This window comes from Seriola lalandi, unplaced genomic scaffold (assembly GCF_002814215.2).
Source record: "Seriola lalandi dorsalis isolate HSWRI2012SDOR001 ecotype SW California unplaced genomic scaffold, Sedor1 jcf7180002054573, whole genome shotgun sequence".
In the NCBI taxonomy this organism is placed as follows: domain Eukaryota; kingdom Metazoa; phylum Chordata; class Actinopteri; order Carangiformes; family Carangidae; genus Seriola; species Seriola lalandi.
Window position 1 is genome coordinate 873,001 of NW_019525126.1, and position 24,628 is coordinate 897,628.

A 24,628-nucleotide genomic window follows, 5' to 3' on the forward strand; every position below is an offset into this window, starting at 1 on the left:
CCACAATGTAAGCTATAATATACTGTAACTTTTCTACTTGCTGATATTAACACGGGCTTTCCTTATGAAAAGCAAAAACTATCTTACACAGTTATGTTTAGTTAGGGAATATATTTAAGCAGTGGAGACAAGAGGCCTTTAACAAAAGGGATAAAAACCAAACAATTCAGAGACGATTGACAATAACAAGATGGATGATTTAATGTGCTGATACATGAGGATTTGTTGTTCAACTGGTCCAGGACCAAAGCATCTGAGTCTGTTCATGTCGGCTCACTTGGATCATTTTTGCCGTGAAGATCCAGCTGGGAGTTGACCCTTCGCGTATGCTTTGTGGTTCTGTCTTTTGCTCTTTTCCTGTAACACCTGATTAAAAGACATCAAATACCAATGAAAGACAGTAATACTCACTGAAAATAATCGATTGAGCATTAAATTCCCTTAAAGTTGGGTAATGGAAGAAAAAAAAACAGCAACTGAATCCAAATGATCCCATAATGCAACCAGGAGGATCTTTTCATTAGTCTCCTTGCAGATGGCGTTCAAACTCTATACACCCAACTTGTAATGCAGGCTCCATTATCAATTTGTATTCTCAATGCCAAAGATAATCCTGATGATATCACTACCCGTCACCATGTTGTCATGATGAATTGGTAAGGTGGCTCTTTAAAGAGGTAAAAATCTTACTGGCCTACCTCTGGAGTTTTGCTTCTGCTGTGAGTTTTCCAGAACTCCTCAATGGCAGATCCTTTGGTCCTATTAACATAGGAGTTGAAGACTTGACGATGTGATCGGCTCACCTTTTTACAGATATGGACATGTTTTTCTAACCTGTCACTTTTAAACTTTCTGTTGCAGATTGTGCAAGGAAGTAGCTGGAAGTTGGTGTCTGTACTGTTCATGAGTCCCAGCTTCTCTTTGTGCGGTCTGCTGAAATGACGGGGACTAGAAACTGGTGGGAGAGTCGATTCCCAAGATATTTTACGTTCTGCACCTCTGTGGGTTTCTGTTGCCAGTCTATGAGCAAGTTTCTCTTGAGTTATTTGAGGTATGTCTTGTTCATCATATGAACAGCGCATGTCCTTATATATTCTTTCCATATATTTCTTCTCTTTTGGCCAACCTATGTTGCTTATAGAATTCTTATATTGTTCTCTTTCTTTTGCTTCCTCTAGTCCATCCTGTGGCCCCACACCTGCTTTTCCCCTAATGTATTGATCTTTTTCATCCCCTTTTCCTCTGATATGCTCTGTCACATTTTCCCATCTCAATTTGTTCAGCTCTCCACTCACTTTTTTCTTATTTACTGTATTGTTAAGACTCCCTTTATTTCCAGGTCGTTTTGACTGGGGACACTCTGCAGCTTCTATTTCCCTTCTTTTCCATCTGGCCCCCTCTTCTTCATGTGCTTTTTTCATTCTGTCCTCATTCCTCTGATCTTGCTTCCTCCTAAGTTGTTTAACATCCTCCTTCCTTCTTTCCTGCATCAATATTTCTCCGTTTCTCAGTGCTTCTCTTCTGTGCTGCTCAGACAGCTTGGTTTTTGTGTGAGCTTTTCCCCTCTCTGCTTGTCCCCCATCATGCATCTCCTTCTCACTTGTCATCTCATCATTACCTGCAGCAACTGCGACACGATCCCTCTGGATCTTTTGTCTTATTACTTCCTCAACCCTCCATAGCTTCTCCTGTAGCATTAGTTCTTTTGCATGAATTGCTCTGGCCATCTGTAGTTCTCCGCTGGGCAAACCGTGTGAGTCTTTTGTTGTATGCTGGGATCCAGTGGTCTTTCTGATGTCATTTAAATTATGTTCTTGGGGCAAGAAAGAGCCTCTTTGTTGTTTTGTAATAGTGATTTTTTCAAAATCATACAGATCAAGTGAGTCTTGTGTCCTGGGGTTGACAGGTCTTCTGTGGCTAACAGGCTTGTTTGGAAATGGGCGGCCTACTCCATCTGCTCTCCTGCCATGTTGAACTTGAGTGTAGACATTTCCTTGTCTTTGTCCTGGAATATCATGCTGCCCATGAGGACTGAGACTTCTTCTCGTGTATGTACTCATGACTTCAATTGTTGTAGAAGGTAATTTCTTTTAGATGGATCTGTTGGTTCATAGATCTTTGCAAAAAGACAGCTTAGCCCACCACATCAGCCACTGAAGGTTTTTTCTTGTATAATTTCTAGGAAAAAAAACAAGCAGGAAAATAGAGCAAGGTTAAAATAGAAAAAAGTATAGAACTCAAGTATGTGAGTATTTGTATCAAATAAGAGCGCATGCGACCCAAGTCAGTCTCAAGTTACCCAAGCAGTTCTGTCAGTGTAATCAGTCTCTAGTCAAAAAAATCAGGTAAGAGCAAATACAGAAAAAGCAATCCCGTAACATACAAACTGTGAAAGCAGGTGATACAAATAGACAGTTCATTGCACAGGCGCTTAGGTACAACTTGACCTTTCATTCTTGGCCTTGAAAACAACAATTGACAATTGACACAATCTTTATTAGCAGAAGACGATTGCTAAATTGAGCACTGATCACTTTTGGAACTTTTTGTCTATGTCTGCTTAAAAATAGCTTAAGCTTGCCGATGAAGAAGACTGTGATAGACTCAAAAGGACTCAAGAACATGCAAATAATTTGACCTTGAGTGGAAATTGTTTGGTTAACACTTGTTTAAAGAGTCAAGAATGAGCTGTCACTGTTCACCTTTTAAACCAACATGGACTAGAAATGCTCAAAGTAATGGAGACTCCAAATATCTGCAGTTCAATGACAAATTAGTTCATTTGCTGTAGAAGACAATGTGGTACGGTGGAAACTAGAACAAGCAAGTGGATCTTGATTGGATTTTTTTTTTATCAAGTCTGTAGATGTCTCATTTCATGAACAGCATAAATAAAAAAAGGGAAAGTAGTTAGAAACCTCTCTAATACAACACTTTAACAAAACATTGCTTTTATGGGATATCTTGATTTCTTTGCATAACAGTTGCTACCCAAATGAAAGTGGTCAATATCGGGAAATTTTTTTTAGCGAGCTACTTTCTACTTACCAGTGTATGTACTCCAGTTGTAATTGACAAATTTTCCTAAAATCTCCTAACAGATTTAAAACAAAATTTTCTTTCAGTTGTGAGTCGTCTGAATTCAATGTAACACTGCGTTTAGATGAAAATCGGAGAGCACCCGAAATAACTGTTTGGACTCCTTTATCCCAAGTTTACACTCGTTGCCTAGAGACCAAGTGTCTCGGGTGTTTCCTGATTGGACCGCTAAACATCACTTCCTGAAGCAGAGTCCCGTATGTTTTCAAACGGAGGTCTGTTGGAACTGGATGGTCATCTTACAGATTTCCAACGATATTCAGGTGATTATCTTACAGATAGCGAGCTATTTCATATTCATACAGTCTAAATATGAAGCTAAACCTACGAATTATCTAGCTTGCAAATCGTTTGAATACAAATGAATTAGTGTTAGCATAGCTTGTAGCTGTAATGTAGCACCTGCATGATGCTGGGTTCCTTACACACAACACACAGCACTGAAGTACTGTCTTATTTCTGTTTTTCTAGGTCCACTATGTCCAATGAAGACTTAATTTCAGTGGATTATGAAATTTTTGGCAGAGTCCAGGGTGTATTTTTTCGGAAATACACTCAAGTAAGTTTGACGAGCTTGCCTTCATGAACACAGTCTGGCCTTGACAAAAAACCCAAGGTCCTCTTATCTGGCTTGTTCAAACGTTTCCATCAGCAAAGTATATTCTTACTGATGAAGACAGTGATGAGCAGTTGAAAGCTTTTGAAAAAGCTAATAAGTTGCCCTTGAGTCGAGATTTATTTCTACTATGTAATATATGTTTTGCTGGGGAAACCGATTCGATATCAAATAATACCAAGGCCAGAAAGAATGGGCCATAATTTATGAGATGAATACATCATTCACAGGCTACTACCCGATGAATGGCCAAACATTATATTGGTAGTATTCATACTTTGGGGACTGATCTGCCCACTCCTATTAGGCAACAATAAATAGCCTGTCCAATTGTTCCATGAGATGTGACTCTTAACTACTACTCAATAATTTATGCACAGCTTTTTTCTTACTTGTATGAAATCACATCTATCCCATCCTACCCATGTTCTCCATCATAACCATCTGTGTCATTTTCCAGGCAGAGGGGAAGAAGCTTGGCCTGGTTGGATGGGTCCAAAACACAGGCGCAGGAACTGTTCTGGGGCAGCTACAAGGGCCACGCAACAAGGTGAAAGAAATGCAAGAATGGTTGAAATCCACTGGGAGCCCCAAGTCTCAAATAACCAAGGCGGAGTTCAAGAATGAGAAAATAGTTGACAGCCTAGAACACTCATCTTTTAACATAGTAAAATAAGTGAACCCATATATTGTGCCTGTAAAATAAACTTTAAAGCAGATGTGTTATTTATTTAGTATTTTCCTTTTTAGGAAGGCAACACATGAGTTGAAAATGTGTGTGTAAGTTAGGTCTCCTTAACATGTACAACACATGTTATTACATTAATAAATGGAAAATCTCTCTCAGTGGGCTCCATGTTTGAATATTTTTTGTAGTAACAACAATAAGGGGTTATTTGATGAGTTTAATTTTAAAAGGCCAAATCAGCAGTGCCGTCATAAGAGGTGACCACATGAGTTAGCAAAGACTGTAAGTGTGTTAGAATGGTACATTTGCAAACAAACCATAGCCCCGCAAAAATCCTGCTGAGAAAACAGGCAATGATATGACCTTGAAATCGGTCACGACTGTCTTCATCGGGCTCCATAAAAACTGAACGAGACTGAGGGGAGCCAGAAGAACGACTTAATACTCAACAGAATGCTGCTGCCCTCCGTTGGCAAGGACTGAGCTCTGCAGACGACTGTGGGCAAACACTGACAACGATGTAGAATGTATTAATCCTCAATTTGTTTTAAATTGATCCATTGGGGAAATACTCATTAAGATCAAGTACCAAAATAAACTGCAGGATTAGTCCAGCTTCTTAGTAGCATATTTTCAAAAGACATTTTAAATAGTCATGTCAGTGCAGGAATCACAAAGCTGTCATAGACTTGAACTGAGTTACTCCAAAAGAAAACACAGAGGCATATTTGCAGTTACAGACTTTTGGTTTTACTTTAAAACTATCATGAGGAGCAGAGATTATAGGAACAGCTAATAAATACCAGGTGTGTTGACTGATTTGTTTGCTGCCTTAATAGACCTTTTTTCCCCAAAAAAGTCACAGGTGTACATGATAAAATGAACTAACTGCTTCAGCATCATGTTCCTGTAGTATGCATGCTGGCTCACCGTCACGCTGTTTTGTCTTACTGGCGCACTTAAATACAACAGAACCATTGTTAGTGTTATTAGTAACACCTGTGCTTTTCCTACTATTACAAAGTCAAACTAACCGCTGTGTCAAGTACCTTCAGGTTGATAGTTACACTACACTACCCACTAGTTATAGCTACACTTACAAAGGGTGCAACAAAGAAATTAAAAAGTGGTATTCACGAGACTAAGACTAACATACAAAATTAACATCTATACACTTCTTAATGAGAAATTTGAATAGAGAAAATTTGACTTCATTCATAGGAATAAAACTACACACAAAATGTAAGATGGGTCATGAATGGAGAGATTCATAAGAATGAATAAGAGAAAACTTGCTAGGCTCCAGGAATCAGGTGAAATTTTACTTGTACATAAACTTAAACTTGAAAATACAAGGATAATAAAATGGCAGTTATTAAAATGCAACGTTGTGTCAGTCTATAAACACGAGATAACACACTTCGTACAGTAGGTGGCGGTATGCAAATTACAAGCTGGTTGCAACTTTCCATTGATCCAAAGAAAAAGAAGGACGAGGTCCTTCACACCAGAAGATGGCGCTGTCAGCGTCAAATGTTAGCTCTTACGTTCATGTCTTTGTTTTTCGTTGACTGTAAACAGTAGCTAGGTGTGTTGATTTTAGTCAGGTTTTAGTCCGTTTTATTGTTGATTTTAATGATTTTTGAAACCAGAAGTATTTTGAATATGTCACGGTCAAAAAGTTATCGTTGGAACTCGTGGAACTAGCTAGCGTTAAGCTAATGTCTCTGGACGTTAGGCAGCAACGGTCTAGTTATGTTATTGCTTGTATTGCTCGGTCAGGACAGGGAAGAGAATAAACATACCAACTGAATTTAATGAACACCATGATTAAGTGTTTGCCCAAAGAGGTTCAGGGGAAACTTCGCTCCGGTGTCGCCATCCCCTCCCTTCAACAGTGCGTAGAGGAGCTCATCCTGAACAGCATCGATGCCGGAGCGACCTGTGTCGGAGTCAGGATGGACATGGAGGCGTTCAAAGTTCAGGTAATCGACAACGGCGCTGGGATGAGCGTTGAGGATATGGAGTGTGTGGGAAACAGATACCACACAAGCAAGTGCAACTCTCTTGAAAACCTGGACAACCTCAGGTGGTATGGCTTTAGGGGAGAAGCCTTGGCGAGTATAGTTTCTTTGGCCGCACTTGTTGAAATCACATCCCGAACCAGATCATCCGTGAAAACAAACGTGAAAATGTTCAAGAACGCCAAAGGTTTGGATGTCTTCGAAGCAGAGACTGCTCGACCGTCTGCAGGGACAACTATTGTCATTTGTAACTTCTTCCACAACATGCCAGTCCGGAGGAAGAGGATGGATGCTGTCCTGGAGGGTGAGAGGATCAGACACAGAGTGGAGGCTATTTCCCTGATGCATCCCTCTGTGTCTTTCACCCTCAAGAATGACTGCACGGGAGTCATGACGGTGCAGCTTCCCAAAGCCAAAAACACTTACCACAGGTTTGTTCAGATACACAGCCTTGGGCGAGCACAGAAACTGGGAGAAATTTGCTACACACATGGACAGTTTGAAGTGACGGGTTACATTGGCAGAGAGGGCCACTACAACAACAGTTTACAGTTCCTGTATGTAAATGATAGACTGCTGCTGAAAACACAGATACACAAGCTGTTGAGTTTTCTCCTACGTAGACTGAGCAGTTCAAATCAGAAAAATGACAGTCCAGATGGGCAGTCTGCCATCAGGAGTCCAAAGCACAAACGAAACCAAGACCTGCATGGAGTATATATCATCAACATCAAATGCTCTTACTCTGAGTATGACATCTGTCTTGAGCCTGCCAAAACTCTAATAGAGTTCAAAGACTGGGATGGCATTTTGCTGTGCATTGAAGAGGCAGTGAAAGCTTTCCTGAGAAAGGAGAACTTGGTGGCTGTGCTTTCTCAAGAAGACTTGGACTGTGTGTCTCCTGAACTGTTTGGCACTGACAATATGGACCAAGAGGGGAACAACAGTGGTGAAGGTGGCCAAGCAACTAGGAGTGCTTTCACACTAGATTGCAGTGTCGGAATGAAACTGGCATCTGAATCTGTTCATCGTAAGCGCAGAGATATTTCTGAGGATGGTGTATGCCAGGAGTCTGGTCTGATGGAATGTGAAGAAACTGAAGCTGAACAGATACCCACAAGTGACATGGAAAAGATACAAAGTGAAGGATGCATATCTGAAGAATGTAGAGATGAGCCACGATGTGATCTGGCTCAACTGGAACTTGCATCTGATGATAACAGAATTGAAGTAGAGGAGCCAACATTCAGTAAAGCTGGGGAAGGCTCTCAATTTTTATGCCTGTCAAGTCACTCACAGCTTTCAAATGAAAGAGACATATTGATTAGTTCTACCTCAACCAGCAATGTGACTTTACCAGACTGCATCACTCAACAAATTCATCCTGATTTATACAGTATCGAGCAATTATTACCTGACTGTCAGGGTCCAGGAGGACACAGACGGACATTGATAAGTAACAGAAAGATCAGTCTGTCTGATCCATTCATTCATCAAAGCCTGCACACTCATGACCTGTCCCAAATCAACAAGTCAGTATTTCAGCAGCAAAACCTAGCACAGAAAGGTGATAAGAGATCCTTTGCATCAAAGCGCAAAATTTCACTGGATGCAAGCCATGACAGATCTTGTCGGAAACATTGCGAAGACTTTGATCCTATTGTTCCGTCAAAGATTCCCAGATATGTATCCTGTCAAAGGTTTTCTTTACCCAAAGAATCTGGATCTCTTGACAACTTTAGAAAAGTATTTGGTAAATGTGATGAAATAAAATTACCCTCTTTGGAGACTCATTTACAGAACAATGCTAGGCTTCCACAGGCAAACACAGGCCTTATTTCGAATCCCCAGAATTTGTCAGTTTGTCAAAAAGATCAGCAAGATGTTGATCTTACACAGCCACAAAAAAAGGAGACACAGAGCAGCCTCCGAAGCCCAGCAACCCTCTCAGTTTTCACTAAACTAAAACCAGTCTCAGCTCAGAATAAAGGCAAAAAATCTTTGGCTGCTAAACTCTGTCATTTGAAACAGCACAGGACAGAAGCTTCAAAGGTGTTACCGCACTTTTCCAGTACTACCTCAGAGGACAATAGCTGTCTCAGCAGTGGTAATGATATCCAAGACAGAAACAACAATGAGAATCCCTGTGACACTGCACTGAACCCTGAGCCAGTCTCATGTAGCAATGCAAACCCTCAATTGTGTGAGAACGAAGGGGATTCAACATCAGGTGACTGGCTTCATCACTACGATACATCAGTGGGAAAGAATGTTTACATCAACAGAGTGACCGGGCTTAGCAAATATGAGGATCCATCCACCGAAGAAACACATGTGCGCTGTACATCTGATGTCACCAATATGGCAGTTAGTGTCATCTCTGAAACAGGTACGCTAGTAGACATATTTATTGACATAATAGTACCAGGAAATAGTAGTCGAATCATTCCATGTCAAATCAACAGAAACCTCCCGACTGGCCTTCTGGGGACTCGGGAAATATTCGACTGTAGGCCAACCATTTTATAAGTTAAAGACATCAAATAGCATAGAACAGTCCCTGAAAATGTCAAGCATGTAGCATGAATAGTCGAATGACTTATGGAACTTTTTTAGCAACACATGTTTAATAGGGCCAAAACCCCTTTTTATATCTCAGAAACTAAAGGAGATATGGGGCAGAAATTTTGCGCACTCATTATTGGGTACAATGGCCTTAGTCATGTGAAGTTTGAAGCTAGTCACAGACCATCCCATGATGGCCACCTGGGAAAACTTTATAAAATCTGTTGATTTGACATGGAATTACTAGTCATCAATAAGAATGAAAACCTTCACAGTGATTGATTAACCCGAGAAAATGGATAAACAGTCATGTGGATCAAGTGTTAGCCATAATGCCCATGTTTAATTTCATGCTCATGTAGGGATGGAATACAGGTGTTACCCATTTCAGGTGGATCTAGTGTTGCCCTTCCTGCCTAGATCCAGGACAGAGAGAGTGATTAGTTCAGGGCTTGATGACAGAGGTACCTCACAGACAGATCAGATTGTAGACTGTAAAGACCTAACACACACTGTACAAAATCATCACCAGCTTGTTTGTGTTTACATGTACTCTTGTCTGCCCTCACAGATGATGGTGGTGAGAGCTCCAATTCACTTTCTTCATTGTACTCGAAATGGAAAAATCCTGTGTTTGTCCAACCTCCTATGGTAAATAATGTTTTCTTTGTATTAGAGGGCATTTGTGAGCCTTTGGTTTTTTTAAAAATAATTTAATGATTCATTATGAATTTTACCTACAGGTTGGTGTGGACATATCAAATGGGCAAGCTGATGGACTGGCTGTAAAGATCCATAACATCCTGTTTCCATACCGCTTTTCTAAGGCCATGATTCACACAATGAAGGCACATTTCTCTTTTGGCTTCCTTTTGAATATTCTGAAAAAATGTTCTTTACAATGCTTCAACCATTTCGTCTCCATTGATGTTATAACGTAATTGCTATTTAATTACCTTACAGGTTATTCATCAAGTGGATAAGAAATTTCTTGCATGTCTAATCGATACAAGAGACGAAGAACCTGCAGCACACACTGAAACTGAAGGTATAGCCAGGAACTTCACTGTTCACTGTCATTTGTTGTTTTGCCAACATCTCATGTATTTGAATATTTGTGTGCGTATTGAAACTGCAGGAAATCTTCTGGTGCTGGTGGATCAACACGCTGCACACGAGAGAGTTCGGCTCGAGAATTTAGTTGCAGGTAAAAACTGCACAGTATTCATTTTGAGAATTAGACGTTAAATGAATAATGGTATTGATGCGATGCTACTGTCTCAACTGTATGTGCTGTTACAGATTCCTATGAGGAAGACCCAGATGCATCAGGGGAGAGACGTCTGTGTTCCTCAACCATCTTGCCACCTCTTGAGATCAGTGTAACAGAAGAGGAGCTAAGGCTGCTTAGGTGTGTTTATCTACTGTATATGTACAGTACAACAGCATCACCAGTGGACTGACGTAAAGGCTGATACAGTATATTGAGAGTATAAAGTTTTTCAAAGTATATCATAAGACAGTTCAATCAATACTTATTCAACATGGAAGCCACTCTCAGTGGCCTGTCCATTACAGTTGTGAACTTCCAACTCCGGTGAGGATAAATCTCTAAGTCAGCATCTGATTTTCAGGACAGAATATTGCCAATTTAGTACATTAGTTACATTATTTACTTAGTTTTTTGTTTTTTTAGGCTCTATCATGTCGTTAGTCATACAATAGCTGAAGCATAACCTGTGTCTTCTGTATTGGCCTGTATGCGTTAGTAAAGGTGTTTAGAATACACAGGGTTTTTTTTACTTTGCCGTGATGATGATGTCATTGCTTGATGAATTACATACTCTGCAGCTGGACTTAAACTGGTTGAGGTTTAACAGCCTGAGACACCCAGCAGCAGATTTTAGCAATGAGGTGAAGGATGGTAGTAATAAAGATGACAAAAGGGGGGTGGGTGCAGTGACACAGCCTCATTTCAACCCTGTGTTAACTCTGGGATGTTGCGTAGCACTTTGGGTCACATGTCATCATTAAGTAATGTCAGTGCTCCAATGTTCTTGTCTGGGCAGCCCGTATTAATGGTGTATGTCAAATTTCCTGCAAGATACAGTGTAAAAGGCCTCAGTTAAATCTATTAAACCCATTACACTGAAGTACACAGGTTGCTTTTGTGGACTGTATTTTTCTTATACTCAGCGTCGTCAAAAAAATCACGTCAGCATTACCTCTGGACGGAAACAGCCTAAATTGCAGTTCTGGGTAGTCATGCCATCTGTCTGATTTGGACTGGAGGCTGATGGTTCTGTAACTGCCAGAAGCTGTATTCTGTAATCTGTAAATGTGTTAAACCACCATTCACCATTGCTGTGTGACGTTGCTTTGTATCGCTGAAACATGAGCACATCTCTTTGATTTATGTCAAACTGTTTAATTCCATGACTATAGTGAATACAGCAGTTAAGCTATTTTTTCCCCAACCCATTTGTCTAATATCACAGACATTATAACACTGCATATAATGTATAACAATGTTTCTTGTATTTTCAAAAAACTGTGTACCCTTCCTCGAACAGGTCTTGTCAGGCAGATTTACGGAAATTGGGCCTGGAAGTGAAGTTCTCACAGGCAGCAGATCCACAGGTATTTGTGGGGAAGGTACCATTGTGCTTCATGGAAAAGGAGAGCAATGAGCTAAGGCGAGGGAGACCATCTGTTATCAAGCCTATAGTTGAGGTAAGACTTGTGAAACCTCAGTATGGAGATCATTAACTACATCACGCAATTAGCTAAATTATGTTTTTACAGTTAAGTTTACCACTTTGCTTTATCTCACATCAGGAGTATCTACGAGAGCAGATTGAGGTAAGCTTGCAAGTGTCTTTCTATCTCCAAATCTTTGTGGCGTAGAAAGGGTCTTACAATTCGATAAAGGTTCAAATGTATTGTTTCTCTTATTGTTTCAGTTACTCCGCTCAACTGGTAGAGTGAGAGGAACTTTGCCTCTCACTGTGCTGAAAGTGCTTGCCTCCCTAGCATGTCACGGTAAAATGACATTACTTCTCTCCTTCAGTTTTTTTTTTTTCTGCAGTGATGAGCCCAAAATCTTTATGCTTATTTGTATACGTGTACTTATTAAACAGGTGCCATCAAATTCAATGACAGCCTGAGCAGAGATGAATGCCACAGCTTGGTAGCATCCTTATCCTCCTGCCAGCTGCCCTTCCAGTGTGCCCATGGTCGTCCTTCCATTGCTCCCCTTGTAGACATCCTGCATTTGGACAAAGACCAGAAGGTACTAGAATGGAGTAGCACACTGAACCTTGGATTAAATGTAGTATTCAAGGCATCTCACAGCAGAGCAATCTGGTGGTGACTAAGCATTCTTGTCTCTGCAGGAATTACAGAAACCCAACCTCCAAAAGCTGAGAAGAATGCATAAAGCTTGGGAACTATATGGAAATAGATAAGTGGGTGTCTGTTTTATGTTAAATGTCTAAATTAAATTTAAATTGTCAACAAAATGAATTCTAATCCATTAAAAAAAAACTCTTTATTAAACATGTCATAAATTAATAACATTTAGTTTTTACATATGAGGGACATCACCCGTTACATCACCAAGCACACAGAAAGATTAAATACTAAAATCAATGTTAAATTGACATTGATGAAACGTGATGCATCATCAGAAAAGTAGAAAAAGGCCCATTGTAGTGACCACGTAAATATTCCAAAACTTGGAGTGCACTTGATCAAGCTGTATCCCTCAGGTTGTGCTTGAAAACACGTCCTTGCCTTGAAGAATCTCTTAAATAAAATAAAAACCTGCCACACAGCCAGTGCAATTAAAAACAGCACATGGAGATGATGCTGAAGAGCAGCAATCATGCATTGGTGGAACCTGTTTAAGGAAATGGTGGCCAAATAGTGTTAAAACTGTCAACCTTTTTTTAAACTGCTCAGTTAACTTGATAGTTTCGGAGGCAACAAGCACTGGAGGAAACTGAGTTCAAACCCTTTTTCTGGCCCCACCCCAAACAACAGGTGATTTTTTTCTGTTGTTAAAGACAACGCCTGCTACACATGACACACTGGGATGTGGCCAAAAAATAAATAAATTTAAATCCATAGAAAACAGTGCAGTTGCAGTTTTCTGCCCCAAGGGCAATTTGCTCTATCCATTTAGCATTTGTGTCTTGCATCTCTGTCCCTTGTTTCCTTAAGTAGTTAAAGTTATTTGCGATGGACTTCGACAGGTACTCAAAATGTCTTATCTTCGCCTCAAGGGGGGGTCAGTTTCTCCTCTTTTTTCAATCGGTCAAAGAGGTTGCAACAGTCATATTTATCAAACCTGTTTAGATGCTGTGATCTCTCTGCATCATCTTCCTGCCGTCACAAAGTTCATCATGCATTGAATTATCAGAAATAGCTTGGATTCAAATATGTGTTAGTGGATATAACAATATTAACACTTAATAGTTCTTTGCTTCCGCTAATTGAGTTATTTGACAGAACATATTTAGGCTTTTGCCATCACTTGGATATCCCCAATTATGCATCTTAAAATAATCTAATAATTTATGTACTGTTTGTCCATTTGAGTTGGAATATTCCCCTTTATCACAAGTAGTTAATTGAGAAAAAAAACATGATTTATTTCTTACTATTTTGAATTATTTATTATTCAGCGAGTGGATCTGCTGTCTAAAAGCAAACATTCAACTTTTTCTGTTGTGAATGAAAACTTCTCCTTTGTGTACAACATGTGGCCAAAAGAATCAGTGATATGAGGAAAGACCCAACATCTCAGTTATCAACTCAGTGAATCCCTTGGACTCCCTTATATTGATATCTTGATATGAGACTAGAAAAGTGATATCATGATGTGTTTTATTTCCTGACCTTAAAGGCTACAAAGTAATAAAGTGACACATGGTATTAGACTCTTCCATCAAAACGGTTTTACTTTTTTGGTGACCAGATTAATTTTAACTCTGACCACCCCTAAAATATCAAATTAATAAGAAAAGCTTCATTGTACCCTTTTAAATGAAAGGAAACATGATGGGAGTGTTTACATGACTAGCTGTATTTATTGCAGGATGTATTGACCTAAAGTGTTATTTTTCAATCACGCATTTTTGGCATGAAAATACAGTAAACTCATTGTTTCATTCACAAACTCTCCCATAGTAACAAACTAATAAAGTCAGCCACATGTTACAGCTGCAGCGTGATCGTCCACTTACCTTCAGATTAGTTGTAGTTCCTGGCTCTTCGCTGAATTCATATTCGCCTGTGACCAGCACATCTGTGTGGATGTTCTCTTGAAGAGCTGCAAGCACCGGGTCCAACACGACATGCATCCGGAGGAAAACATTCATGTGTTGTGATGGGAGAGAAGGATGATGCGTCTCCTGTCAAATGTGACCCCTCCCTCCTCCCGCCCAAGTTCCGGGTCATGTCACGTGACTTCTCCGCCCCCAGATGCTCTCACCTCTCCTCTTCACCACCACCACCACCACCTCCCGAAGTAAACAATTCAGCAGCATTTCATTATGTCTGCCAACAGCCCTCGATTCTTATCTTTGTAAAACGCAGTCCTGAAGTGCTGAGCTCACTGAGAGATGTCTGTCAGACTCTTCAAAACACCAGCCTTTTATTTCATGAGGCGTTTCACAAAGAGAAGTTCATTTTGGAGACTGCTAATTTAAGCGGGTTTAATATGTAAGCTGTAGTCGACATAATGTATTTTTGAAATGGATGTGCAAAATATGTCAAGTCGGCCTTGCAATGAAACCAGCTGTTATTTAAAAAAAAAAAAACATTGGATCATTTTTGTCTATTCATAATCACTTAAGAAGGTAGCCTATCATTTACCCTTGATTAAATTATCACATCAAATCCAATTTTGATCGCCCAGGAAATGGTTGCATACGTGTATTTATAAATAGGCTCACGTTTCTCACCCCACATTGCATTCATTAGAAGCCGATATTTGTGAAAGGGAGTGAAAACTGCTGTCGGGCTTTCGTGCGGCAATGAAGCGGTGACGAGATCTAAGAAAAGCGTTTACATATTATTCGTGGAGTAAATCCACCAGAGGAAAGATGTCAAAATAATGCTCCTTTACCCCAAAATGTAGGCCTCTGTGGCTGTCAGTCTGACCCCCCCTCCCCCTCCGCGGATGGTACAGTCTTGGTTCATTCATAAAATTCTAGCAGAGCATAAAAGGAGGGGCTTGCATTCTAGTCGTCCAGTTACCAGGTATATACCTGGAGAAAAGACCCGAGCCGCTCTGCCCAGCGGAAGGCCAGAGTCATATTTGTCATTGATCAGGACTTGTGGGTTTTTTTCCCCTCGTGATGTATCATAACAACCTGACGCCTGACATGGATTCAGTCTCTCCCACCTGCCGGACAGAGTCTCCTGTCGGGACACTCTGCCAGAAGACGCAAGAAGAGGCGAGCTCTCCCGCCGCCTCCTCGGAGAGCAATGCAAAGGTATGAATGGCTTTGTTGATCATATATATTCAACATGCAGCCCGCGGGGGGAGGGGGGGGGGGGGGGGGGGGGGGTGCACCCCGTTTACAAGCAGATATAACAACCCTTTTTATTTGATTCACAGACTGAGTGTCCTGATGCTTTTTATCTTGGTGGTGGGGGGAGGGGGAGGTGGAACTGATTGATAAGATTTTAATTAACTGGGTGCGCTTTAATTTTTCAACATCATTTTTTATAATATACTTGATTATATAATTGAACCAGAGATCAGCGCAGGTGATGTGACAGAATTGCACTGTAGGTCGTCTTGTTATGATTCCAACGTCCTGGGACCAAATGTGAGCGTGTCGATGCAGCGGTTCATTGAGAAAAATAAATCCATTCAGGAGACTCCACAGCATCTCTGCGTCAGTGTTGACGTCAGAAACAATGATAAAGTCAAATATTGATCTGGAGAAGGCTATTTCTGGTCGTGTATATTTCAAGAAAATATAACACATGCAGGCTACCCTTTGTTTTAGACTCTAAACATATGATTAGTATGTTTCACTGATAACTGTCATCATAATAAGATTCACTTTAAAGCACTAATAGCATGGGAATATATATTTTTTTTTCTTTTTTTTAAAAATCTCTATTGTAGTCCTCATTGTTGATTTATTTCCATTTTTTTCAGGATGTCTGCCAAGATATGAGCGTTCAAGACACTCCATTTGTTCCAACAGTCACTGCAATTTCCTCTACCCCAGATTTCCAGTGGATGGTCCAGCCTACAATTATTACATCTGTCTCCCCGTCTCTGGGTAGCAAGCAAGCCAATGAACCGCAAAGCTCTCACAGGGCAACACCCAAAGCAGGCGGGAATAAGGGAAAAAATGCTGTCAGAAAGGGGAAAACAGAGCAGGTAGGTTAGCTCAGACGAAGTCTACCTGCTATTGGACAGAATAGTCAACAGTGTAAATTTACATATGTCAATCTGAATTCCTTGTGTGCAACAGTGCTATTGTGCATGCTCCTCTGGTGCCTTGTGCTGGCTGTGTGCCTTCCTCAGGCAGTCAATTTATATTCAGGTCACAGCAAGTCTGCAACAATGGTCTATTTTTAGACGCATTGCAGTGAAACATGCTTTTGCCATTTTTCAGAGGGTGGATTGGCAGCGGATGTAGTGGATTAGGAGGTGAAATGGCTGGATTCTTCAAGGTAGTAACTGAATTATTCCTTTCACATCCCAGCTGTCTCCAGAGGAGGAAGAGAAAAAGAGGATAAGGAGGGAGAGGAATAAAATGGCCGCAGCAAAGTGTCGCAACAGACGGAGGGAACTCACAGATACACTGCAAACTGTAAGTAAACAGTGATGCATTTACTCAGCTGTCATTTGCACCCACTGTTGTGTTTTCCCGTGTGGATGATTTTGGATGTCGATCTCTCTGAAGGAGACAGACAAGCTGGAGGAGGAGAAAGCAGCCCTGGAGACGGAAATAGCCAACCTCCTCAAAGAGAAAGAGAGGCTTGAATTTATCCTTGCTACACATAAACCAGTGTGCCAAATGTCAGAGGAACTGGAGGCTATTTTCCAGGAGCCCGCGGGATCCCCAGAGCTACCGCCCAGTCCAGACGAGGACAGACTTCCAGAGGATGGCATCCAGGAAGCTCCTTCGCTCCAGGACATGGACATCCCCAGCGATCCGTCCACAGCCATCTCTGGGAACTCCAATATCTTGCTGTGTGCCAGCGCTGAAATCAACATCTGCGATCTCGAGCCCTCTCTGGACATTAAGGAGGGCCTGCTGGACAGTATGTTACCCAGTTTGGAAGAGAAAACCCCCATGGAGACGGCCCGGTCCGTGCCAGACATAGACCTGAGCAGTTCTCTCGGGGTCTCGGACTGGGAGACCTTGTACAAGTCTGTTTCGAGCGACCTGGAGCCTCTCAGCACTCCTGTGGTGACCTCCACCCCCACCTGCAGCAGCTACCTGTCTGTGTTCACATTTGCGTGTCCCGAGCTGGACTGTCTCACAGAGGGATTGGACAGCCATAAAGGTGGAGGGGGCAAAGCCGAATCTGTTGACATCCTCAACTCTCCAACTCTCCTAGCCTTATAATGTACAGAGGGAGATTACCTGTCTGATCTCTCTGGTTTCTCTGTTTGCAGGTTCTTGACTTTGAAACGATATGAACAACATATGCCACAGTATGCCGTAACACTTCAAGGAATACATTCATGAAATGTCTTGTGTGTGACTAAACAAACATATAAACTTTCTCCAGATACATAGCCAACAGAGTGATGTAGCTAAAAGCATGGCTTTTACTTTAACAGGAGGGACTGAAGTAAGTTTTGATTTTAAAACGCATGCTGAGAAATTCCAAATAATTTTCAAAGCTCATATATATCTGATCTGTTCCTAGATCTAAGATGTAATGTGGAATTTAATGTTACAGTATGGTTTTGTGTTTTAGTGTCAATAGTATATTGATTGCTGTAAATGTTGTATTTACATATACATCTATGTTAAGTACCTGCATACCTCAATGTCATCAACTGTGGTTTGACCTCATTGTTAAAATGTTGAAAGTTTTCCATGAAAACATCCAGTGCTATATACTATATATATATATGTATACATATATATATATACTATATATTATATATATCTTATCAAGATGTAACTTATGATTTATTTTTTTACCTTTCAGATTTTGACTTATTTGTTAAATTTAAAAATAAGTAAAATGAGCATTGATTGCTTATCTATGCTGCTGAATAATTACAAATAAATCTACATTCAGAGTGGTGTTTGGTGCCGGTGTTTGCAATCTGTCTCTGAGAAATCTTTTTTTTTTTTGTCTTTTTTTTATCAAGATGAAAATATTGAAAGTGGCAGCTCGGTGTTGTTAAATTTATATATTGTTCCAGTACATTAAATTATAAGGTTATAATTCTACTAATCAACTTGCAGTATCTGTATAATATACAAGGTAGAGTTTAAGGTATGATTTTATTAAATTACAGCACTATATTCCTTAAACTTAACTTTAGTATTTTATATAACCCAGGTAAAATGGTCTTTTATATTTGCGTATTATCCATTTGGCCCTTGTTTGTGTGTTCACTGTGGATCAGTGGTATAATGTGTTTGCAGTGCAGGCCTCCATCTGAGCCACAGTCTGTCGTTGCAGCAGTTTGCAGCCTCAGTGTTTCTTCTTTATGGGAGGAGCGGTGCGACTTCCCCACTTCTGCCCCCACTATGTACTTTTTTACATCCCTGCTTACGTTTGGCTGGCATAGCCTAATTTCCGCATTCCCAAATCCTCCCAGATTGGGATCACGTTTAAAATCGGGCTGATGCAACGATTTCCACTTTTTAAAATCTACTCTCGACCCTCGGCTGACCAGAAGAAAGGACATTTGTTGCACCTGGGATCAAAGTCAGGTCGGTATAGAAAACTTCATAAGTCGAGAGCTGAATGATTTTTTACATGCTGAATAGCTTATTGGCGCGCCACGCATAGGTCACAACGAGCATAGTTAGTGAACAGGCAGCGAGCAGGTCTGTGATGTTTTCGCTTATACGGTGCATTTCAGAGCTCAGTTGGACTTTTACGTGTTTTTCGGTGTTCAAAGTAGACCTGACATGTCACTGAGCATGCTACAGAAAGATCATTTTTCTTTTGTGTGCATGCTCCTCTTACATGGAACCACGGCGTGCACAATTCAGAACAAAATGTTCCTATTTTGTGTAGTGTAGCATTTACATTACGCTGCGCTGTGAATCTTAAAACGGTATTTATTCAAAGCAAAAATCCGCTCTGAACGAAATGCTGTAACATTTTATCACTGCAGCTCTCTGATGGAAAGAGAAAGTTACGTAAGAAAAATGCCGCACTGAAGAAAAACTTCCGCTTTCAAGTTGACCAGTGGCTCCAGTGTGCATGCTTCACCACAATGTTGTCGATTACACAGGTATTCATAAACTACTACTTATTTATATTCATAAACTACACTGAGGCTTCCTCGTGTAAAAGTGCAAGGAGCTTAAAACAAAAACTGATGATGCAGTTTAATCAGCACTATATGTTAATAGGTTCCTTGCAGCTTCAGGGCTATAATAAAGTTATTACCATTATAAGACAATGTTACATGGCTGATTTAATCATACCTACACTGTGGAGTATAATAGATTCAAATGGCAGTAAGTTGTCCACATTGTGTGCATGGGAATCCTTTTTATGAGAATGTTTAACACCAATGGAGTTAAGGTGGTTTTGGCTTTTGCTTTGGTTTCATTAAAATTTCAAACTACAATCCTGATGTGTGTGACAACAAATTATCTCTATTTAACCAGTGTGTTACGCACTGTTTTCAAAACAAATGTTGCCTCTGGCCATCATGTGCCAACATCGTGATCTGCAGAGTTCCACTTTGTCACTCTTACTTATAGTTTGGGGAAGTGTAAAAATGGAGTTATTCCCATGTGCGATTCTCATGTCTCCTTTTAGCTCATAGTCTATGCCAAACTATTTAACAGATGCGTAATTGGCATACGTAAACTCTTTAAAATCCCCCCTGAGCTGCCCTCACAGATGATCACTAGGCAGTTGTTTTATAGAGCAGTATTTTAGATATATCAGATATTGCCTATTTATTCCTGTGTTGTGGGCTAATGGTCTCTGAGCAATTGACCTTAGATAGTAGTTTTTGGTTTCATCATGTGACTTGGAAATCCGCTGAGCTGTTGTAGTAATTTCCTGTGTCTTTGCTTGTCTTTGCTCATACACCTCTCTCATTGTCTCCTGGTCTATTTAAATGTTCATGTTCACCATTTTCAAATGGGGATATTTGCCAGTGTTAGACAGGACAACACAGTGACAATCTGTTCAGCACAAAATATTATAAGAACAGAGTCACCTTTATTTTGTCATTTGGCTAAACAAAAGAAAACAAGTTAAATTTGGGTTCAAACTTTCCCACATTATGTTGTATTTTGACAGCCACGTTCCACTCCCCTGACATTAAGTCTCATAAGGAGGAAACCACAGTTAACGGGTAGTTCTTGGCAACAGCTAGCTGTAGCTCCCCTTGGAAGTAAGGGGAATTTGTCTGAGCCTGCTTTGTGAAATGTTGCCCATCTCTCTTTTGGCCTTTGGGGATTAAATATGGCAAATTCTTGCCAAAGCCTCTGTAAATGGTGGTATATTCATTCCAGAAAAAGAAGCAAAATAATAAAATAGCCTAATGAGAGCAGCCTCAGCATCCGGTTCCTATAACAGACCAGCAATTCATCACAGTAGGGCAAGTCTGACTGCTAGGAAGGAGCAGTGAACCTTGGGCAAATGCCTTCATGAAGCCCTTTAACAGACGGCAGGTCAAATACAGCACTTACATATCTATTTTCCTCCAATGTGTTAATGGAAAATGGCTGTTTCCTACCATCATACCATAAAGAATGCCCCAGTATGTTCTATAACAAGCAGAGCACACAGAGTTTTACGTGTTTTTCATTGATCTGGTTTACTTGCTGTCTGAGTCAGTCTCCCATTTTCTCCCTCTGCCTCCTAGCTGTGGTCACGACCGAGTCTGACACGATGCCAGGACAAATCCCAGATCCCTCTGTGACAGCAGGCTCCCTGCCCAGCCTGGGCCCACTGGCTGGGATCTCAGCCACCACGCTGACTGACAAGCTCAAATTTGGTGACCTCCAGGAGTTTGGGACAATGCTGTCACCTCTGCACTTCCTGGACAGTCTGGGGAAAAGGCCTCTAGTCATCAAAACAGAGGTATAGGACACACTGAGCAGATCGTAGCCAATAACTCCAAATGTCTGGACATGTGAACAGCCCATTTTGAGTTTTTACTCAAACGTGCTCCTTCTAGGTCATTCTACCAATTTACTTTGAAATATTTATGTGTTCTTTTTTGTGGGCTGTTGCCACAGCAACAACAACAGGTGCAACAGTCCAAAAACAGCATTTCAACTTGTCATACAGCTTCTAGCTTAAAGATATATAAAATATCGCTCGTATATCATAAGCAGGTCGACATGAAGCAAAAGCACCTTAACACTATTGTGACATATCTTAATCAACGGGACCACCTAGTGGATATAGTGGGGCATGTTACTGTTGTTATATTTACTGTGGGAGACTCTCCACCCTGAGTGTCCAGAGAAAAACATGATCATGAACAAGAAGGATCTCTGGCTGTATTGGGTTGTCAGACCCTTAGCTTTGAGTTTTGAATTTGTGTTGAGTTTTCAGAAAGACAGGGTAAAAGGGTTCGGTATAAAATGACTGACAGTGTTGTCTACTGTAGTAGCTTTATGAATGAGGTGCGCTTCATCCATTGTACACTAATAACTGTGTATCAGCCGGATACCTACACTGCTGATGACATTACATGCAGTTACAGTATGTAACAATGCTGGAGATATGGTTAAAAGTAAAAATGGTAAAATGTGATGTGACAAATCTTGCTTCAGTGTTTAAAGGTGCAGACAACACTGCTAAACATAGGCCTGGTTTTGTCTTTGTTGCACACTGTGCCAGAATGAAATGCATGTGAACTAATAACTGTGTATCAGCCGGATACCTTCACTGCTGATGACATTACATGCAGTTACAGTATGTTTTTCCATAATTTATCATTTCATTGAACTAATGTTCGACCACTTAAACAGTCATTATTATTACAGTGAGCAGTGAGATTCGGCAAGACTGCCACTTGCATGATAAAACATGCATATAAAGTAAGTTGGAAAATAAAAATGTGGGAAAATCTGTAGTTCTTTATCTAGTTCACATTCATTTTACATATTGATAATGATTGTTAGAGCCATTTGTATTTGTGTGTGTGTTTGAGTAATGCACTGGTTGCCACAGTAGGTGGCGTATTGAATGGCAACACATGAAATGTACAAGTAGAAGAGGAGGCAATTACTCCTCAGGTGTGTTGCTTACCGGGGAGAAGCACACAGTTTTTGACCGTCGCCGTTCAGAGCCCAATGTTTAAGCCTTTTGATTATTTTCATGTAAGTTATTGGTATAACGTATGTGAGTGAAGACCAAAGGCTGTTTTGTTACACGGTAAATAAATACATCATAATCGGAAGCACAAGTCGGATGTTTTGATTTATCTTATGGAGCCACCTCATGACGACGCGTCAATTACGCATCCCGGTAGCAGCCCCTCATTGTGGCTTAGGTTTATTTAGTTGAACCCAAGTCATTACAATGATAGTGAAGAAATCTCAAGTTTAACAACATTATAGTCAAATAACAATGTATATAAAGAAGATTAAAAAATATTCATTATCATCATGATTATTTTATTCCTCAACCTGGAGGGTCTCCCTCTCTGGCGGGTCCATCTCAGTTTAACATATTGTCGCTGTTCTTTAGAGAGATGAAGAAGAAGAGAGGAGGAAACGAAGGCGGGAGAAAAACAAAGTGGCTGCAGCTCGGTGTCGAAACAAAAAGAAAGAGAGGACAGATTATCTACAAAAGGTGAGACATACATTCCTAGATAATCACTCTATAAGTATTTCACACTCTCACCTGTTTATTTTATCTGTTGTAACTGCCAAAGATCATCTGCCCATTATCTCAGTCTTTTCCTCTTCACTACTCCCTTTTCCCTCCATCCTCTGGCAGGAATCGGAGAGACTAGAGATGTTAAACTCTGACCTTAAAGCGCAGATTGAGGAGCTGAAGCTTGAACGACAGCAACTGATCCTCATGCTGAACCGCCATCGCCCCACGTGTATTGTCAGGACAGACAGTGTCAAAACCCCGGAGGGCGAGGTGAACCCCTTGCTGCAGCAGCTGGAGGCCAAGTGAAGGTGCTTGCGACTTTCTACAGTTGACGGTTGAGAAAGAAGCAGCCAACTAGCAGCACTTAGCTTTGGGCCTCGGCCATTGAGGGGAACCAGCAAAGCCCTCCTACCCTAAGACACAGCGCGTTACAGCACAAAATGAGGATCCAGTATGATTGGACACTGTTTTGGCAGTTAAATCTAACTTTTTTTTTTTTTTTACATCTCTCTCTCTTTTGCTTCCCCATTTAGTTCGGTCATTTTGGTCATCAGAGCTCCAGCCACTATTAGTATGAAGTTAAACAAAAACACAACTCATTATCCTACATTCCTGACATTCAGTTTGTAGTTTTATAGTGGATTTGTACCATATCTGTTCTTAACTTTAGCCTTTAGCCAAAACGGATTTTTACACAGCCAGAACTGAGTGTGGTAGCAGAAAAAAAACCCACTATTGAAAACCTAAAAAGTTAATGTGAACTCAGTAATTTCAATAATTCATTTGGTGATTTACAATTAGGATTTATGTTATGTATAACTTAAGAGAAGTGTAGGCTTAAACTGTGCTACAGTTTTATAACTGTATGCAGCTAAGTTACATAGAACTGTTGTTTCAACAGCGTCTCAGTTGCTGTTTCCATGTGAGGCAGGTGTGATGGCCCAAAAGAACAAAGGATATGTGGGATCAGGCTATAAATAGATTTAATGAGGGGTTGCAACACTTCTCTGTCTTTATGCTAAGGATTGTTTTTGCTTGTTTTGGCTTTGTTAAAATGCATTCTGGGAATCATTTGAATTTTAACTGAAATCTTAATAGATTGATGCATTTCATAAAATATATTAAATAATAACTGCGGAAATGCATTAACCATCATACACTAAGGAATGAAGTTACACCTACAGACACAGTCAAGCATTTTTACTATATTAAAAACCCTTCTGTCATTTTTGTTCTTTCATACATTTGGTGGCAGAGCAGTTGACCCCCCCCCCCCCTTATTCCTATGTTTTGGCGCAGGCGTCATGTATGCACATATATATGAACTGTTTACATCAATGTACTTTATGTTCTGTTACCATATTGTTACTACCAATTATGTTTATGTTTTTTATACTTTTGTATATGATGTTATATAAGCATATAAGCTATCACAAAATCCCATTTTGTACTTCCTTAAGAAATAAATGTTTAGTTTCTTTTTTGACAGGAATTTTTTTGAGAACTGAGAATTGAAAACATGTCACATGTATCATGTTATGTGATAAATATTCGTCACCACAATTTCTAGTAAAGGGTGCCATCTAGTGGCCAGTCGCAGCC

General features: G+C 40.4%; 5 protein-coding genes across 7 annotated transcripts; 4 read left to right on the plus strand and 1 right to left on the minus strand.

The window, feature by feature from the left end:
- Positions 1 to 176: 176 nt before the first annotated feature.
- On the minus strand, positions 177 to 2,167 carry LOC111663132 (uncharacterized). The gene has a single exon (XM_087176903.1). The coding sequence runs from the start codon at positions 2,058 to 2,060 to the stop codon at positions 687 to 689; it is 1,374 nt and encodes a 457-aa protein (XP_087033029.1). The 5' UTR covers positions 2,061 to 2,167; the 3' UTR covers positions 177 to 686.
- A 1,096-nt stretch (positions 2,168 to 3,263) lies between these two features.
- On the plus strand, positions 3,264 to 4,561 carry acyp1 (acylphosphatase 1, erythrocyte (common) type). Its single transcript, XM_023417272.2, has 3 exons — positions 3,264 to 3,362; positions 3,571 to 3,658; positions 4,176 to 4,561. Exons 2-3 carry the CDS (start codon positions 3,578 to 3,580, stop codon positions 4,389 to 4,391), a joined length of 297 nt encoding a protein of 98 aa, XP_023273040.1. The 5' UTR covers positions 3,264 to 3,362; positions 3,571 to 3,577; the 3' UTR covers positions 4,392 to 4,561.
- Positions 4,562 to 5,977: 1,416 nt separating this feature from the next.
- mlh3 (mutL homolog 3 (E. coli)) lies at positions 5,978 to 12,550 on the plus strand. Of its 2 annotated transcripts, XM_087176905.1 has the most exons (12): positions 5,978 to 8,816; positions 9,355 to 9,486; positions 9,564 to 9,643; positions 9,736 to 9,840; positions 9,956 to 10,040; positions 10,131 to 10,199; positions 10,295 to 10,403; positions 11,566 to 11,725; positions 11,831 to 11,854; positions 11,956 to 12,034; positions 12,133 to 12,284; positions 12,388 to 12,550. In XM_087176905.1, exons 1-12 carry the CDS (start codon positions 6,221 to 6,223, stop codon positions 12,457 to 12,459), a joined length of 3,663 nt encoding a protein of 1,220 aa, XP_087033031.1. In that variant the 5' UTR covers positions 5,978 to 6,220; the 3' UTR covers positions 12,460 to 12,550. The 2 variants fall into 2 exon arrangements, with proteins under 2 accessions (XP_087033031.1, XP_023273074.1); XM_023417306.2 differs by lacking the exon at positions 9,355 to 9,486.
- Positions 12,551 to 14,065: 1,515 nt separating this feature from the next.
- Positions 14,066 to 18,298, plus strand: LOC111663204 (protein c-Fos-like). The gene is made up of 4 exons (XM_023417308.2): positions 14,066 to 15,495; positions 16,173 to 16,400; positions 16,729 to 16,836; positions 16,930 to 18,298. Exons 1-4 carry the CDS (start codon positions 15,358 to 15,360, stop codon positions 17,596 to 17,598), a joined length of 1,143 nt encoding a protein of 380 aa, XP_023273076.1. The 5' UTR covers positions 14,066 to 15,357; the 3' UTR covers positions 17,599 to 18,298.
- Positions 18,299 to 18,755: 457 nt separating this feature from the next.
- jdp2a (Jun dimerization protein 2a) lies at positions 18,756 to 24,512 on the plus strand. 2 transcript variants are annotated; one of them, XM_023417206.2, is made up of 5 exons: positions 18,779 to 18,930; positions 19,341 to 19,460; positions 21,057 to 21,274; positions 22,895 to 22,999; positions 23,147 to 24,512. In XM_023417206.2, exons 2-5 carry the CDS (start codon positions 19,430 to 19,432, stop codon positions 23,330 to 23,332), a joined length of 540 nt encoding a protein of 179 aa, XP_023272974.1. In that variant the 5' UTR covers positions 18,779 to 18,930; positions 19,341 to 19,429; the 3' UTR covers positions 23,333 to 24,512. The 2 variants fall into 2 exon arrangements, with proteins under 2 accessions (XP_023272973.1, XP_023272974.1); XM_023417205.2 differs by lacking the exon at positions 19,341 to 19,460 and having other exon boundaries at positions 18,756 to 18,930.
- The last annotated feature ends 116 nt before the right edge of the window (positions 24,513 to 24,628 follow it).

Excerpts from the sequence above, each read along its gene's own strand:
- LOC111663132 (XM_087176903.1), bottom strand. The coding sequence starts at position 2,060 with ATGAGTACATACACGAGAAGAAGTCTCAGTCCTCATGGGCAGCATGAT.
- acyp1 (XM_023417272.2), top strand. The coding sequence starts at position 3,578 with ATGTCCAATGAAGACTTAATTTCAGTGGATTATGAAATTTTTGGCAGA. Across the intron at positions 3,659-4,175 it reads TTTTTCGGAAATACACTCAA|GCAGAGGGGAAGAAGCTTGG; the intron begins GTAAGTTTGACG and ends GTCATTTTCCAG.
- mlh3 (XM_087176905.1), top strand. The coding sequence starts at position 6,221 with ATGAACACCATGATTAAGTGTTTGCCCAAAGAGGTTCAGGGGAAACTT. Across the intron at positions 8,817-9,354 it reads TAGTGTCATCTCTGAAACAG|GGATGGAATACAGGTGTTAC; the intron begins GTACGCTAGTAG and ends ATGCTCATGTAG. Across the intron at positions 9,487-9,563 it reads GACAGATCAGATTGTAGACT|ATGATGGTGGTGAGAGCTCC; the intron begins GTAAAGACCTAA and ends CTGCCCTCACAG.
- LOC111663204 (XM_023417308.2), top strand. The coding sequence starts at position 15,358 with ATGTATCATAACAACCTGACGCCTGACATGGATTCAGTCTCTCCCACC. Across the intron at positions 15,496-16,172 it reads CCTCGGAGAGCAATGCAAAG|GATGTCTGCCAAGATATGAG; the intron begins GTATGAATGGCT and ends CATTTTTTTCAG. Across the intron at positions 16,837-16,929 it reads TCACAGATACACTGCAAACT|GAGACAGACAAGCTGGAGGA; the intron begins GTAAGTAAACAG and ends ATCTCTCTGAAG.
- jdp2a (XM_023417205.2), top strand. The coding sequence starts at position 18,843 with ATGCAACGATTTCCACTTTTTAAAATCTACTCTCGACCCTCGGCTGAC. Across the intron at positions 18,931-21,056 it reads GCACCTGGGATCAAAGTCAG|CTGTGGTCACGACCGAGTCT; the intron begins GTCGGTATAGAA and ends TCTGCCTCCTAG. Across the intron at positions 21,275-22,894 it reads CTCTAGTCATCAAAACAGAG|AGAGATGAAGAAGAAGAGAG; the intron begins GTATAGGACACA and ends GCTGTTCTTTAG.